Source organism: Pelophylax lessonae (genome assembly GCF_965119305.1).
Source record: "Pelophylax lessonae genome assembly, chromosome: 1".
Taxonomy (NCBI): Eukaryota; Metazoa; Chordata; class Amphibia; order Anura; family Ranidae; genus Pelophylax; species Pelophylax lessonae.
In genome coordinates this window covers 61,180,458-61,195,698 of record NC_138768.1, presented here as the reverse complement: position 1 = coordinate 61,195,698, position 15,241 = coordinate 61,180,458, and the positions used below count along the sequence as shown (strand labels likewise).

Sequence of the window (15,241 nt, the reverse complement as noted above, 5' to 3'; positions counted from 1 at the left end):
TTAGGATATCAAGAAGGATTTTTTCCCCTGTTGGGTCAAATTAGACCATACATTTTTTGTTTTTGCCTTCCTCTAGATCAACTCTAGATATAGGTTTGAGATTCTATGGATGCAGTTTTTCAATTTGTTTTTTTGTTTCTCATTTTCTTTTGGTTGACCTTGAGGGACATGTGTCTTTTTATTTTCAACCTAACAATGTAAAGGTTGGGTTTTGCATTGGAGCACTGTGATACCATTCATTGTGAGTGTCGCCCTAACAGATCTGTTTTTCAGTACACCGACCACACTTGTTTCAAGTCTTGTTTTCAGTCCATTGTGTTACGTTGGGAGCTCATTCAACTGAACAGGGTGCCTTAGAGAAATGCACGCCTTTGCATGACATAACACTTGCATTAAATTCACCAATAGAAATGAGCTTAGGCATCCTCCGAGCTCACCTCTACCCAACTCCAAACTCAAATTCATATTTCTAATGCATTGAGCATAGGTTACCAGTGCCCTGCAGCACATAGGTGAGCAAAAAAGTGTCAAAGAGGTGGCATGCAGGGCGGAAATGACCCAGCTTGTAGCTCACTGAAGTAAGAAAAATGTGCAAGTTTGGGTAGAGAAGAATTTTGGAGGACACTCCAGTTCATCTTTATTCACCACAGTGGAATGGTTTGAAATTGGCCCCTAATAAACAGCAATATCCATCATAGTTGATCTCTATTTCTATTGAGGATTAGATTCACCTGCTATTTTAGCAGTTGATTAAAAAGGGTTCATTAGGAATATGGGCCTTTTGCTCAGTTTACTTTTGTTATTGATTTAAATCATACTTTAATTTCAAGTCCATATTTCAAAGCACAGAGTTTGTTACAAATAAATAGACAATATTATCCGATTAAACCCCCGCCAGACTTACTGTTCAGAAGGAAGTGTCCTCCATTATGTCTCATACCTAATTAACATGGAGAGAGGGGTCTATTGGGAAAGCAATATAAACCGGGATCTCTCAAACAATGGTTCCTGTTTGTGACTTCCTGTAGAATTCCTAGAACAAGGCTGGAAAGTAAACCCACCTTTTAAGGCTTCTTGTCCAAACCAAGACCTTCTTAGGTTAAAACCCTGCTTTTATTGTGGACTGGGTATTTTTTACATTTTTGCAGACGTTTTCAATAAGTGAACTTTTAGCTATGTAGAAAGATGTGCTGATTCTGCCTTTTCTGGACATTCAGATTTATGACTTTGAGATTGCAATGTAACATGTTTTAGATGTGTTTTACATGCATTACCATTCATCCCTATGGAATATTTACTTTGCTGGATATTGCAAAGATGTAGCAATCAGAACTTTCTAGTAATGCACTGAGCTGTATATGTAAATGCATTTTCTTCTTATATTAAAAATCTGAGCTGAACCCATCTATTTAATGCCAGAGACCCCTAACCCACAGCTCCTAGGTTTAGCAATGTATACACTGGTAACGAAGGATCTTACAGTACAAGGGTTCTCTTTGATCACAGCAGTTATCCCTGTATATTCGCCAGAATACTCCCATAACCTAGATTTGATCAAGGAATCAGTTTGTTTGTAGATTTGTGTTTCTTTCTGTGTGCAAATAATTATATGCAAAAAGACGCATTAAAATTGCTCTGAACTGCTTTTTTTAGGTATATGTTATTTTTGTAGAAGTCTACTTTATTTTTGCAATGGTATTACAGTTTCACAGTATATTTTATATTGGGATCACAGTGCCACCACTGTTTGCTTTGTTCTTGTTCATTGAGGCCCCTCCAGCAGTATGTGATGTTTTTATTTGTATTTTATACTTACCCTTTTCTCATGTCTTATGGCCAGTCATTTAATGCATTGGGCCCTTTTAGTCTTGGGTTTTCTTCTGGAATTGGGTGATCCGGCTTGATGCAGAGAATAGGACTGAGGTGACTGCAGAATTGCTCTCTGCATTAGTACACCAAGAACATAGGGGGCCATGGTGACTCCCCACCACAGGGCAGGGCCATGACACCATGCGCCCTTGGTCTGTCCTTGGTCATCTAAGTTGAGTGACGCTGGGCATCATTCAACCTGGAAGACTATGAACATCCTCTAGCAATGAACAGCTATTGTGGGGGGGGGCTAGCTTCAGATTGAAGATATTGCAGTCTCCATGGGTACATTTACAAATAAAAATTAAGCCTGGTGTTAGGCTTCACCTAAAGGGCTCTGTTATTTAATTCTGTTCCTGTTCACGCTCAGGAGCTCGAAGACATCAGGTGTTATCAGCTTGCGTTCAGGCAGTTGGCAGTCAACTTAACACTTAGAGCTCATGCTCACTGGACGTTTTTATAGCTGCTGCTGTGTGTGACAAGTGTGTCTTGCCTACAGTCAAGCATGGTGGCGGGAGTGTCATGGTCTGGTGCTGCATGAGTGCTGCCGGCACCGGGGAACTACAGTTCATTGAGGGAACCATGAATGCCAACATGTACTGTGATATGCTGAAGCAGAGCATGATCCCCTCCCATCGGAGAGGGGGCCACAGGGCAGTACAGTATTCCAAATTGATAATGACCCCAAACACACCTCCAAGACAACCACTGCCTTGCTAAAGAAGCTGAGGGTAAAGGTGATGAACTGGCCAAGCATGTCTCCGGACCTAAACCCCATTGAGCATCTGTGGGGCATCCTCAAACCGAAGGTGGAGGGGCGCAAGGTCTCTAACATCCACCAGCTCTGTGATATCGTCATGGAGGAGTGGAAGAGGTCTCCAGTGGCAGCCTTTGAAGCTCTGGTGAACTGCATGCCCAGGCAGTGTTAAGGCAGTGCTGGAAAATAATGGTGGCCACACAAAATATTTACAATTTGGACATTGTCACTTAGGGGTGTACTCACTTTTGTTGCCAGTGGTTTAGACATTAATGGCTGTGTGTTGAGTTATTTTGAGGGGACAGCAAATGTACACTGTTATACAAGCTGTACACTCACTACTTTACATTGTAGCAAAGTGTCATTTCTTCAGTGTTGTCACATGAAAAGATATAATCAAATATTTACAAAAATGTGAGGGGTGTACTCACTTCTGTGAGATACTGTGTGTAAGTGTGGCTACGAACCTTTATTTTCAGCCACATGACTGTCATTTTTAAATGCCATTGGCTTAACAGTAAAAAAATCCCTCATCCTGGTGTGTTATCTTTGTGAATTGAGCCTATAGTAAGTAAAGAAAATAAAAAAAAAAGACCTGGCACACATAAGTCTTTTAAAATTAATCCTGAACATTTATCATAATAAAAATTCTTGCATAGCCTCCCCCATGACTGGTTCTCTTCAAGGAGAAATAAAACAGAACAGATACAAAGAAATTCCCTGCACACCACATAAAGTGACATTGCCGTACCTACTTGCCAAATACCGGCTCGCCAAAGATATAGTGTAGTAAGCCAGAAAGCATCTTTTTTTTTTCTCTTGGACGCAGTATATGTCGTGAAACAGAGACTTGGAAAGCTGAAATCCCTTGTACCAAGCTTCTTTTTTGGAAATTGAGTTGTTTTCTTGCACAGAGTTCTCTCCCAGGCATTACCTGCCGAGTCAATGAAATCCTTTGATAGAAAGCAGCCTGGAGGAACATTATGGACTGTATCTCTGTTTTGCTACAAAAATACTTTTTTTTTCCCTTAAGTATGTTTTTGGAAAGTCTCCATATGTCTGGACGGCTTGAAAAATTTGCATATATATACTAAACAACTGCAAAAGTTTTAACTAAGAGGATGCTTATGCAACTGTGTAGATAATTAACTTTTTTTCCTTCTTTTAATTAGCAGGCACAGCTGTTTGGTCAAGGAATGGAGGACAGGCTTCCTCGTCTCCTAGCTATGAAGGCCCTTTGCACTCACTAGTAGGTGCTTTTAAATTTAACGTTGTGACATATAAGGACAAAAGTGTCCACAGATGTGCAGATTTATCATCAGAAAGGGGAGGCAATGAGAAATTAGTCAACTTGTATTCTGGGTCTATAAAGAAGATGTTTCTATCTCATTCAAGATCCTAGAGCAGAGCAGCCACCTTTTCCATTCCTCCAGAGAAACAGCAAAGATCAATGATAGGACGGAAAACTGTGTGGTTATAACAAACTTTATAGAAAATAATCACCTGCTCCTGTTCTGTAGATAATGATATAGGCCTCGCAAGCACTTCCTGAAAAAGTGTGAAGCTTGGTGCAGAGGAAAAAGCAACAAGCCAGTCACATGGGCAGGGAGAAATTCGAAAAGTACAGTTGCCCCGGTTGCAAGGATGAAGTTTTATAAAGTGAGTTTTAGAAAATCCACTCTGGCTGCAGGTTGAAAAGGAATGTCATTTTTAGTAACATTAAATTACAAAATGGCTTGCATTGTAATTTTATATGTTGTATAATTATGCTATAAAGGTTCAGCCCAAACAGATCTGGTACATCAGTTTTCAGTAGACTCTGTTAAATCATTTATCTTTAATGGATGCCCAGTGCTAAGGTTTCTGTACTTGTGTTACCAGATCGGAGTTCAGCTGCAGCCTTTGCCCAGGTGATGGAATGGATTTCCCTAATGGAGTCACTTCCTTGCTGGGCTGGAATGCTGCAGAATTTCACATGATAGTGAAAGCGACATCTCACAGGTCCAGCTAGCAAGAAAGCAGCTCTATAGGAAAATGTTAGCAATCCTTAGTGATGTTAGTGGCAGGATCACTCATCTGACATGGCCCTAATTTGAGAACCTCCGTTCCTGCCTTTCTTAACCTTTTTACCCCAGAGAAGCCTTTAAAAAATGTTCAGGTCATTGCACATCAGCGTGATCAGCAAGTGGTAGAAAGTTTTAAATAAAAGAACCAAAATTGTGACATACCTAGCATATTTGACACCCACGCCAGATTTTTTTTACAATGCTCCTTGCTCTATATGACCATATTAATTATGAGATATAAAAAAAAAAATGTAAAAAGCCAGAAAAGAAACCAAGACTGTAAAAATTGTGGTGACATTTGGTAGTCAGTGGAGAAATGCCTTCTTACATTGGTAGTCAGTGGAGAAATGCCTTCTTACATTGGGGGTCAGTGGAGAAATGTTCCTTTATATCGGGAGTCGGTGTAGAAGTGAACCCTTACATTGGATATATCGGTAAAGAAATGTGCCCTGCATTGGTGGCCAGTGGAGAAATTTCCCCTTATGTTGGATATCAGTAAAGAAAGGTCCCCTTTCATTGGTTGACTAGTGTAGAAGTAACCTTTTACTTTTGATGTCAGTAAAAAATTGTCTCTTATATTGGTGGTCATTGTAAGCAGGAGATCAATATGCCGTTACTCAATGAACCCCTAAAAACCTCTGAAGGCGCCTTTAAGCTGGTGGTAGATGGATTGAATCTCAGTCGGTTCAGCAGGGACCGGCCGAGGTTAGATCTATCTAGGGGCAGGCTGATTGTACCCAAGTCAATCCACTGATCAACTTGGGTACATCCAGCCTGTCGGATTTTTACATGTGATTACTGCTGGCTGCTATAGCTACTAAGAGTAACCATTTTGTTCTGCCAGCGGGGAAGGCTCCCCGCTAGCAGAACACAATAGCACTTTAGGAGGGATTCCGCCATTAACATAGTCAGTTTTCTTTCCTTCTGCCTGTGAAAGCTGCTTGAGAAAGCTTGCTCTGTACAAATGTCATGAAAGAAAATAGTATTTTGTATCACTAGACAGGTTTGCTTGGGATTCTCATAAAACAGTTATTTTACTGCCTCAACTCTTCAATCCCCATCCTTTTGTGGCTTAGTAGAAATCTGGGCCAACACATAGAACAGATCGGTAGATATTCAGAGCCTCCTTTGTTTCTGAAGAAATTACTGTCTGTATTGCCCCGCAGGAAGCAATTACAGATGAACCTTTAGCTTCTAACAGTCTTTAGTAGTGGTCAGTCACATCCAACTGGACTTGTTTTGTAACGATGAAGATGTTATGTAGTTTTTTACAAGTAACATAATTAGTTTTAAAATGTTTGACCATGGACGGAGCGATTTTCTTTCCTGCAACCATCAAATCCCCTATCAACACATGGAGTCATTGTGTTGATGGCTTCCCCTGCCCCCCGCCGGGAGAACACAGTAATTATTGCTAGCAGCTATAACAGCCGCAAACAATTACCGCATGTCAAATCCTACAAACTGGTTGTACCCAAGTTGATGGATCAGTTAACTTGGATACATTCAGCCTGCCCATACATGGTTCAAATCTCAGCTGGTTTCTGCTGAACTGGCTTAGATTCGAACCATCTATGGCCGGCTTTAGTGTCAGAAAGATACTACAGCATTTTAATCCACACAGGAAGCACTGACACCTTAATCCAATCACCACAGAAGGGGAAACGCTACTGTTTAAGAACAGAATACAAGGTGTGAAAGTTGTGGAACCATCCTGTTCTAGTTCTATAATCTCACCCTTGGTATCAGGAAGGCTTCATAGGGGTTAATCCTTCATTTTACATGGCTGAAGGTGTGAATTATTGTCAAACCTTTGGGGTAAAGATGTCAAAACTGTATTGTATTTGGAAGACAGGGGGTGTTGAAGACACCCACCACTGTCTTCAGCATTACAATACTAGCCCAGTGTAATGTGATTAACTAAAATGAATAAATGAGAACCTCACATATTTTCCAACTGTCATTTTCCTATACAAGTTCAAATCTGTTTACTGTGGGGCATCCAAGACCATCCCTGTTTCAGACACCTTTCGGTATGGCCCGTATCTAATAGGTTTTGCATTAATACTAAATGTCACACAAGATGTAGATGTGCAGTGAGTGATCGTCCGTTGTTTATTTCATTACAGCAAAGCCGAATTGAGGACAGATTGGAAAGATTAGATGATGCAATTCACGTATTAAGGAACCATGCAGTGGGGCCTTCAACAGCAATGCCAGGAAGCCACAGTGACATGCACGGATTAATCGGACCATCTCACAATGGAGCCATGGGCGGCCTAGGCTCAGGATATGGAACTGGCCTCTTGTCAGCAAACAGGCATTCTCTAATGGTAAGCCAGGGATGACAAGATCCTTTCTTTGAAGTAAAACATAGCTAAAAATTTGTGTACATTTTGAGACGCTTAACTGTTGAAGCTCAGTGAACCCCTTAAAGCGCTTGTTTACTGTTGACATTTTTTTGCTTGTCACATATTTGTTGTATGCCCTTTAGTTTCTTATTTAACTGTGAGCACCTGAAGGCAAAAAAGTGTGCATTCTGAGACTTTTGATTTTTGGTCTCCAAAGAGAAACTGTTTTAAATTGCTATGCAGTGTCAGATATTCCACTATCTAAAGATTTGTATCTGCAATAATGCATTCTGCCAACATATATTGTTTTGGGTTTGCCAACACTAAAGTCAAAGAGCAAAACAATCAGAATAACATACCAATAATCAGAAATCTACAATATTAACCTGATTTTCCACGTATGCTTGGAGCTCCCCCTGCACTCAATGGGTTAAATTGCTGATGTCTGTGTAAGGTACCCATAGTACCCATACCAAGGACTTTTACTTACCCAATCCCCTTCTCCTGCAAACTCTATCCACGCTGTAAGACCAGGTCCAACAGCCTCTTTTGTCAAACACTTTGGCGGCTGCATGACTAATAGCCCTGCAATGTACTCGGGGATGCTGAGGGACTGCCCACAAGTGCTTGTTACTGGTAGCCTAGAAAAAATAAGCATTTAAACCTGTTAGTTCTGATGGGAACCACAGTGCAATGACATTTTTATAAAATTTCAGTTCAGCTTTGAGGCTGGGTTAACATATGTGTGAAATGGATTCGGGACAGGGGGTGGGGTGGAGCGGATTGAAAAAGGGCCCTGTGCATGTGTGGGTTTGGTTTAGGTTCGAATTCAAGCGGAAATTCAGACCTGAATCACACCTGAACTGGTGAACAGACATGCATCGGATCCCAGGCACGAACCCATGGCCGCACATATGTAAACTCGACCTAAAGTATAACTAAAGGGAAAACTTTTTTTTTTTTTATTAGTTTTGGATAGAGTGAAGAGGGATTAGAACAGCTTTCTGTTTTTATTGCTGTCTGTGTACCCGTTAGAGAGATTCACCCTCTCTATTTGTTCTGTTTAAAATTATCATTGAAAATGAAAGTAACAGAAAATCCCAAATTTTGGGTTCTCCCCAGAAAAGTAATAGAGGCAAAATCTTCCAATGGACATACTAGTTCTGGTGACCTGGCAGTCCCCAAGAGATTTCCCTAATTTACAGGGATTTCCTCTCACTTCCTGTTTTGACTATGGGGGTTATTTACTTAAGGCAAATCCACTGTGCACTTGGAAGTTCAGTCATTGTAGGTCTGATGAGGACATGCAAGGAAAATAAAAAACAGAATTTTTGCTTGCACATGATTGGATGATGGAAATCAGCAGAGCTTTCCCTCATTTCAGATCTTCCCCTCAGATCTATAGCGACTGCAGTGGATTTGCCTTTAGTAAATCAACCCCTATGAGTCAGGAAGTGAAGGTAAATCTTCCCATTGGGACCAAGAGGGCAAAAATAAACCTTACGGGCATTATAACCCTGACTTACTCTATCCAAAATGAAAAACAACGTTTTGTTTACAGTTCTACTTTATGTTACCATTGTAAAAACTTTATAAGGCCTCACGTACACACAGACTAGGTTGACCCCCCGGGCGTGGGAAAACACTGCAAAATCGCGCCACGATTTCAACGCGTTTTTTTTGCAGGCAACGGTTTAAAACGTTCCAATCCTGAAGGCGATTCAGGAGAGGGAGGTTAGCGCAGTTGCTTCTTAACTCGAAACTGTACATGGACATACAGGGGGGAGATTTACTAAAACTGGTGCAGTCAGAATCTGGTGCAGCTGTGCATGGTAGCCAATCATCTTCTAACTTCAGCTTAATTATTTAGACTTTGGCAATAAAACCTGAAAGCTGATTGGATTCTTTGTAGAGTTGCACCAGATTTTGCACTCTCCAGTCTTAGTAAATGACCCCCATAGGCTTTTATGGAATTACGTTTGGAGCTTTGGCAAAAAAAACGCCAAAAGCTCCCAAACTCGGGTTTAGAAGCTGTAGTGTACATGAGCGCTAAATCAGAAGCTTAATGAATCAGGCCGATTTCCACCCATATGCCACACTATATAGCCTGCAGGTGACACACCTACTCGAAGTCTTCAGCTAAGTAACTAACTGTGCTATGTAGCCACCTCCAACACTTATAATTAAATATCACTTTTGGGTGACCCTTTTCTAATTGCTGGATTGAAAGACGGTTTTTGTATTTTGCCTAAAGTTCTGCTTGCTTAAAACATATACTGTACATAATACCCTAATAAATTGTATGTTTGTGTATGCTGCCTAGTCTCAAAAGCCACCCCCCCCCCTTTCATCCTTTAATAAATACATGGAAACCTCTACATCTTCATCTCATAGCACTTAAAAGTTAAAGATAGATGAGGTCCCTCTCTCGTGTAGCTGCTTGTTCTTTCCAAACTTAATATTTATTTGCTTAAGAAATTACCAGGCGCACCTGATGTCTAAAATTTATTATGATTTTTTCGTGTCCTTGAAAAACCTATGAACACTGAGTTGGAAAAGCAAAAATCTGGAAAATAAAAGTAATGAGCCGGTTCATCTCTCTGTGCCATCAGCAGTACTGCCAGGTATGAGAATGGAATAGGAGAATTACAGATATCTCTGCTGTCTGTGTGACTTCCCGGAGCGCCTAGATAGATAGATAGATAGATAGATAGATAGATAGATAGATAGATAGATAGATAGATAGATAGATAGATAGATAGATAGATAGATAGATAGATAGATAGATAGATAGATAGATAGATAGATAGATAGATAGATAGATAGATAGATAGATAGATAGATAGATAGATAGATAGATAGATAGATAGATAGATAGATAGATAGATAGATAGATAGATAGATAGATAGATAGAATAGAATAGAATAGATAAAGTGCTTTTAGACCTGGCTTGTGAAAGTAAATCAATTTGGAAGTGTAAAAAATAAAGGAAGGGTAACATGAATTTTGAGGCTGGCCTTTGAACACGTTGATAAGTTCCACACCACACATTGTGGAAGGAAGCAAGAAAAAAAAAACGAAGGGGGGAAAAAACGGGAACACAAAGGATATGGTAATTTTTTCCACATTGCCGTCATCAGCGCTTGAAACAGTCTATAAGTTTTCTGTCTTCACCCATCTGCAGTGAATAAAGCAGCAGTAGGAGGTATACTGTGGAAGCAAATTCCAAAGAAGATCCAGCCAGAGTATTTTTCTAGGAATAATTCATTGTAATACTCGCTGTTGCGGTCCAGAAACTGAATATTTGAGTTCTGAATGGATGCTGGCTGATTCAAGCACCTACTCCTTATACCTACTGGAGGCTCCAGCTGCACAAATTCCTGGTGGTCGTTTGTTTCTGTGCCTCTCTCTTACATAACACCATAGAATATCCGTTACCTTCATGGAGTTGATTCCCCCCTGTCTACCTTATAGAGATCCCATTGGGAAAGAGTGACAGTGACTGCATCTGAAGCCTTATGCCATTCAGCTTGGTTGCTTGCAACCATGCAAAAGCAGCTCTACCCAAAATCCAATCAAAAAATGTAACCATAATCATTTTAATAGAATTTTTTATTTATAAGTATATTTTTCGTTTAGTTCTCATGTGAATATCCTTTTATAAAAGTTCTTTAAATTGAAACTATACTTACTTTCAATTTTTTTGGCTAGAGTGGAAGGGGTTACAACCTCTCTTAGGATGTAATTTCTGTCCATATTGGGGAACTTTTTCAGAATTTCCTGTTCTCATAGGCACACCAGGAAGTAATTTGAAATCTTCCCAAAATTTCCCAACTCTGACAGTCATCATCGGAAATGTTCCCATTGGAAGATTTCCCCTTGCAAACGGAGCAAGGGTCCCCATAGGAATATTTCCTCTTGTCACCATAACAAGTGCTCCCATTGGACAATTGCTCCTTTTAACTAGAACAAGTGTTCCCTTTGGAAGGTTTCTTCTTGTCACTATAACAAGAGCCCACAATGGACGATTTCTCCTTGTCCCTGGAACAAGTATTCTCATTGGAAGGTTTCCCATTATCACCAGAAAAAATATCCCTATTCGAAGATATCCCCTTCTTACTGGAACAAATTTCCCTATTGAAAGATGTTGGCTGGCCTTACATTATACAATTTTCCTATTCAATTTCCTTTTGATTTACCTTCAACTATGTAGTTCAAGTGCCTGCCTGATTGCATACAAAATGAAAGTGTTTAGGTTTTACCTCATATTATATGGTTTGGGTAAACCTAAAGGAAAATTGTACAAGAATATTATATAATGTATGGCCAGCCTTACCCTCAGCACTGGAACACATGTTCCCGATTGCAAGGTTTCCCATCATTACCATAACAAGTGTCTCTATTGGAAGATTTATTCTCATCACTGGCACAAGTGTGCTCATTGGAAGGTTTCCCCTTTTCACCAGAATAAGGGTCAGAATTTGGAAGATTTCCCTTTGGCACCGGGACAATTGTCCCCAATAGAAGGTTTTCCCTTATCAACGAAAAAAGTGTCCCCCTTGGATGATTTTCCCTCTATCCCTGTTCTGTTGACAGTCTTAACATTTTGGATTTCTTCTTGTTTTCTCCTCCTTTGATAAAAACAGGAAGTGAGGAAATCCTCTGCACTGGTGACACAGGTAGTAATTAAATCTGGCAGATGTTCTTTCCCAAACGAATAAAAGAAGGTTTTGACAAGCAGAACGCCAGGGAAAAAGCTATGTGTATAAAAGAGGTTTTACTTGCTCAAGAATTTGTATTTTTGGACATCCCGTTCTGGGATTAATAACGTTTTGATTTTTCTCTGCTGCAGTTAAGTGGCATATAAAGTCTTTTATCTCCCTCAGCCTAAAGCCCCGTACACACGCGTCAAAAATCGGCAGGGAATTTTCGTCCAACGACCAATCTGCCAATTTTCGGCTTGTTAGTATGATGCTTCCGACAACCGACTCCGACTTTTCGGCCAAACAAAATCTGGTGTGCAGGCTATAAAATTTTTGTCCTCCGTCAAAACACGGCCGATTTTTATGCAGTCAGTACAGATTTCGACAGGGAAAAATCTTATGAGCAAGACTGGGCATGCTCAGAGAAGAAAGAACACAAAGAAAGCAACCCAACACATGACATCACTTCTGAAGTAGAATTTTGTCAGGAGGGAAAAATTGTGTGCAGTCTAGGCACATTCCAACCAACAAAACACAACTCTGGACAAAAGACGGACGATCGGTCGGCCGATAATCGTTGCGTGTATACTAGGCTTGAGACTTGGAAGTGAAAGGAGAAGCAGCAAACTGATGAGTTCATCTCTTTGTCACTTTGCTCTCTCCTCTTATCAGCATATTTCTTAAAAGCACATGAGTACTTTAGCACACTGATTGGCTCCTTGTGCTGCTTCTGCTCCTCCTAGTCTGAGCTCTGCTGTTCAGGGCATTGCAAGAGGCTGATACCAAATCAACTTCACATACTTGCACTGCTTGCATTTGAAAAATAGATTTAATGATGTATGAATGTCTTGTATATCCGCTTAGTGCTCAGTTTTAATCTGTCATTAATTCAGGTCTGGGTTTGTAAAAAGCATGCTGCATGTATATAAATTCCAAATTACCTGTTTCTGGAAAATGTTATTTTACATATTCCCAGCTATGGAGGTCTGTTCCACGCCATCAACACCTCCCAACATTATATAACCTCTACTAGGCTTTTGCTTTTTAAATTTGTTTGCTTTTTGTGGCTTCTTGCCGGGAACGTTTCCACATATAATATGTCCGTTTCGTCCAAGTCCAATGAAGTCATGGAATAGCTTGTCTTCTAGGACGTAGAGTCGAAGCTAATGAAGTCATTTACCAAGTGCCATATATTTTTTTTTTTAAACATTTATTCATATTCTTCTTAAACCTCAAACTTTAGATTTGGGTATTTACCATGAACCTGTCACTTCCAAAGCAAGACAAAACCCTCATACATTCCTGGCAGTAGCCCCTGAACCCGGCTGGAGAATTGCCATCATACAGTGCAGTGTATGTACCTCTCCTTTGGTTCCTTTTGTCATGTGCATTGCATTGGGGCATGCTAGAACTCCTAGAACCTTAGTTAAAATTGACATTTTTCACAGCTTCAGCATTTTCCTGGAGAAATTTTATTCTTTAAAAAAACTTTGGTGGTCTCCTCCTTGGCCTTTCCTTAAACTTGTATTTAAATCAATGTTTAATAACCAGTAGATCTGTAGTTGCTAAGGAACTGATTTTTGGATGATCTTTGCTTTACTATATGGACAAAAGGTTTGTCTACATGTCAGTCACACTTATACAGCTTGTTGGACATCCCATTCCAAAATTTTGGGAATTATTATGGATCAGAAAGCCTTTGTTGAAGCATTTCAGCATGGCATTGGAGTTTTTATGTGGGAGTTTGTACCTATTCAATTATAAGAACACCTGTAAAGTCAGTTACCGATTTTAGACCTGACCCACAATCACATTCCAACTCATCACAGGGGTGTTCAGTAGCGTTGAGGTCACAGCTTTGTACAGGCCATTTATGTTCCTCCACACCAAACTCATCGAGCCTGATGTTGTATAGGAAGACCTGTCTCACAATGGACTTTCCAGTTCATCTAAAGTGGGACGAGTGGAAATTCGGCTGGGAATTTTCGTTTGACGACCGATCTGCCGATTTTCGGCTTGTTAGTATGATGCTTCCGACAACCGACTCCGACTTTTCGGCCAAAAAAATCCTGGTGTGCAGGCTATATCATTTTTTGTCGACCATCAAAACACGTCCGATTTTCGTCTCATTAGTACAGATTTCGATGGGTAAAAATCTGATGGGCAAGACTAGGCATGCTCAAAGATGAAAGGACACATACAAAGCAATCCAACACATGACATCACTTCTGAAGTAGAATTCTGTCGTGCGGGAAAATTCGTGTGCAGTCTAGAGCACATTCCAACCAACAGACACCACTCTGGACAAAAGACGGACGACCGGTCGGCGGAAATTCGTTGCGTGTGTACGAGGCTTTAGTGTTGTTCAGTTGAGTTAGGGTCAGTGCAGAACACTCAAATTCCTCCACACAAACTCAATGTCCAGCTGATTTATTGATTTACTGATAATTCATTATTTGCCAACAAAGCCCTGTATGTAAAAAAAAGGGGTTCTGTAGGAACAGTTGCTTGTTACTTATGATAGCCAATTAGAATCCACCAGTCATTTCCACAGTCCAGGTTTGAGTATCAAAAGTTGCTGTTATTTATTTTATTTTATTGCAGATGTTTATGTAGTGCACAAAACTTTATATAATGTACATTTACACCAGTCCCTACCCTCAAGTAGCTGCCTTCAAGTTGCTACCCTCAAGTAGCTGCTGCAAAGTGAAAGTCCTACCACCGTGCTGCCCACACTTTCATGCATCAGTCCCAATGCGTCTGAACTTTTCCTCCTCTACACTAACTGTTCATCTGCAAAACTCTAATGGGGAGGAATGGCAATCCAAAGGTCTTCATTTTTTTTATATTCTAAAGCCTAGTACACACGCAACGATTATCGGCCGACCGGTCGTCCGTCTTTTGTCCATAGTTGTGTTTTGTTGGTTGGAATGTGCTCTAGACTGCACTGGACTTTTGTCGACCGACAGAATTATACTTCAGAAGTGATGTCATGTGTTGGTTTGCTTTCTTTGTGTTCTTTCTTCTCTGAGCATGCCCATAAGCAGCATAAGATTCTTCCCTGTCGAAATCTGTACTGACTGCAGGAAATCGGACGTGTTTTGACGGTGGACAAAAATTTTATAGCCTGCACACCAGATTTTTTTTGGGCGGAGTCGGTTGTCGGAAGCATCAAAGTCGGAGTCGGTTGTCGGAAGTATCATACTAACAAGCCGAAAATCGGCGGATCGGTCGTCGGACGAAAATTCCCTGCCGATTTTCGACGAGTGTGTACGAGGCTTTACACATGTGCCTGTTACAAGCAAGAGGCCCCCCAAAACATAAAAAAAGTTATTTTACTGAAGGGCATCAAGATTTTATTATGTGGCCAGTTAATATGCAGATAGCATTAGGCACAATTTTCTTTAAACTGTATGCACAATCATTCCTTACAAAAATAAGCAATTCCCAAAGACGATCCATTTCAGATACTAAATTGAGCATTCAGCTTGATT

The 15,241-nt window shown here is 40.4% G+C and overlaps 1 protein-coding gene across 17 annotated transcripts in view; it reads left to right on the top strand.

Annotated features, from left to right (window-relative positions):
* The window catches only part of TCF4 (transcription factor 4), a 646,703-nt gene that overhangs the window by 585,753 nt on the left and 45,709 nt on the right, over nt 1-15,241 (top strand). For all 17 annotated transcript variants that reach the window (XM_082244114.1, XM_082244117.1, XM_082244108.1 and 14 more), the window contains 2 exons: nt 3,799-3,875; nt 6,822-7,025. In XM_082244114.1, coding sequence (XP_082100240.1) covers nt 3,799-3,875; nt 6,822-7,025 — 281 coding nt within the window. The remainder of the gene's footprint in view (nt 1-3,798; nt 3,876-6,821; nt 7,026-15,241) is intronic.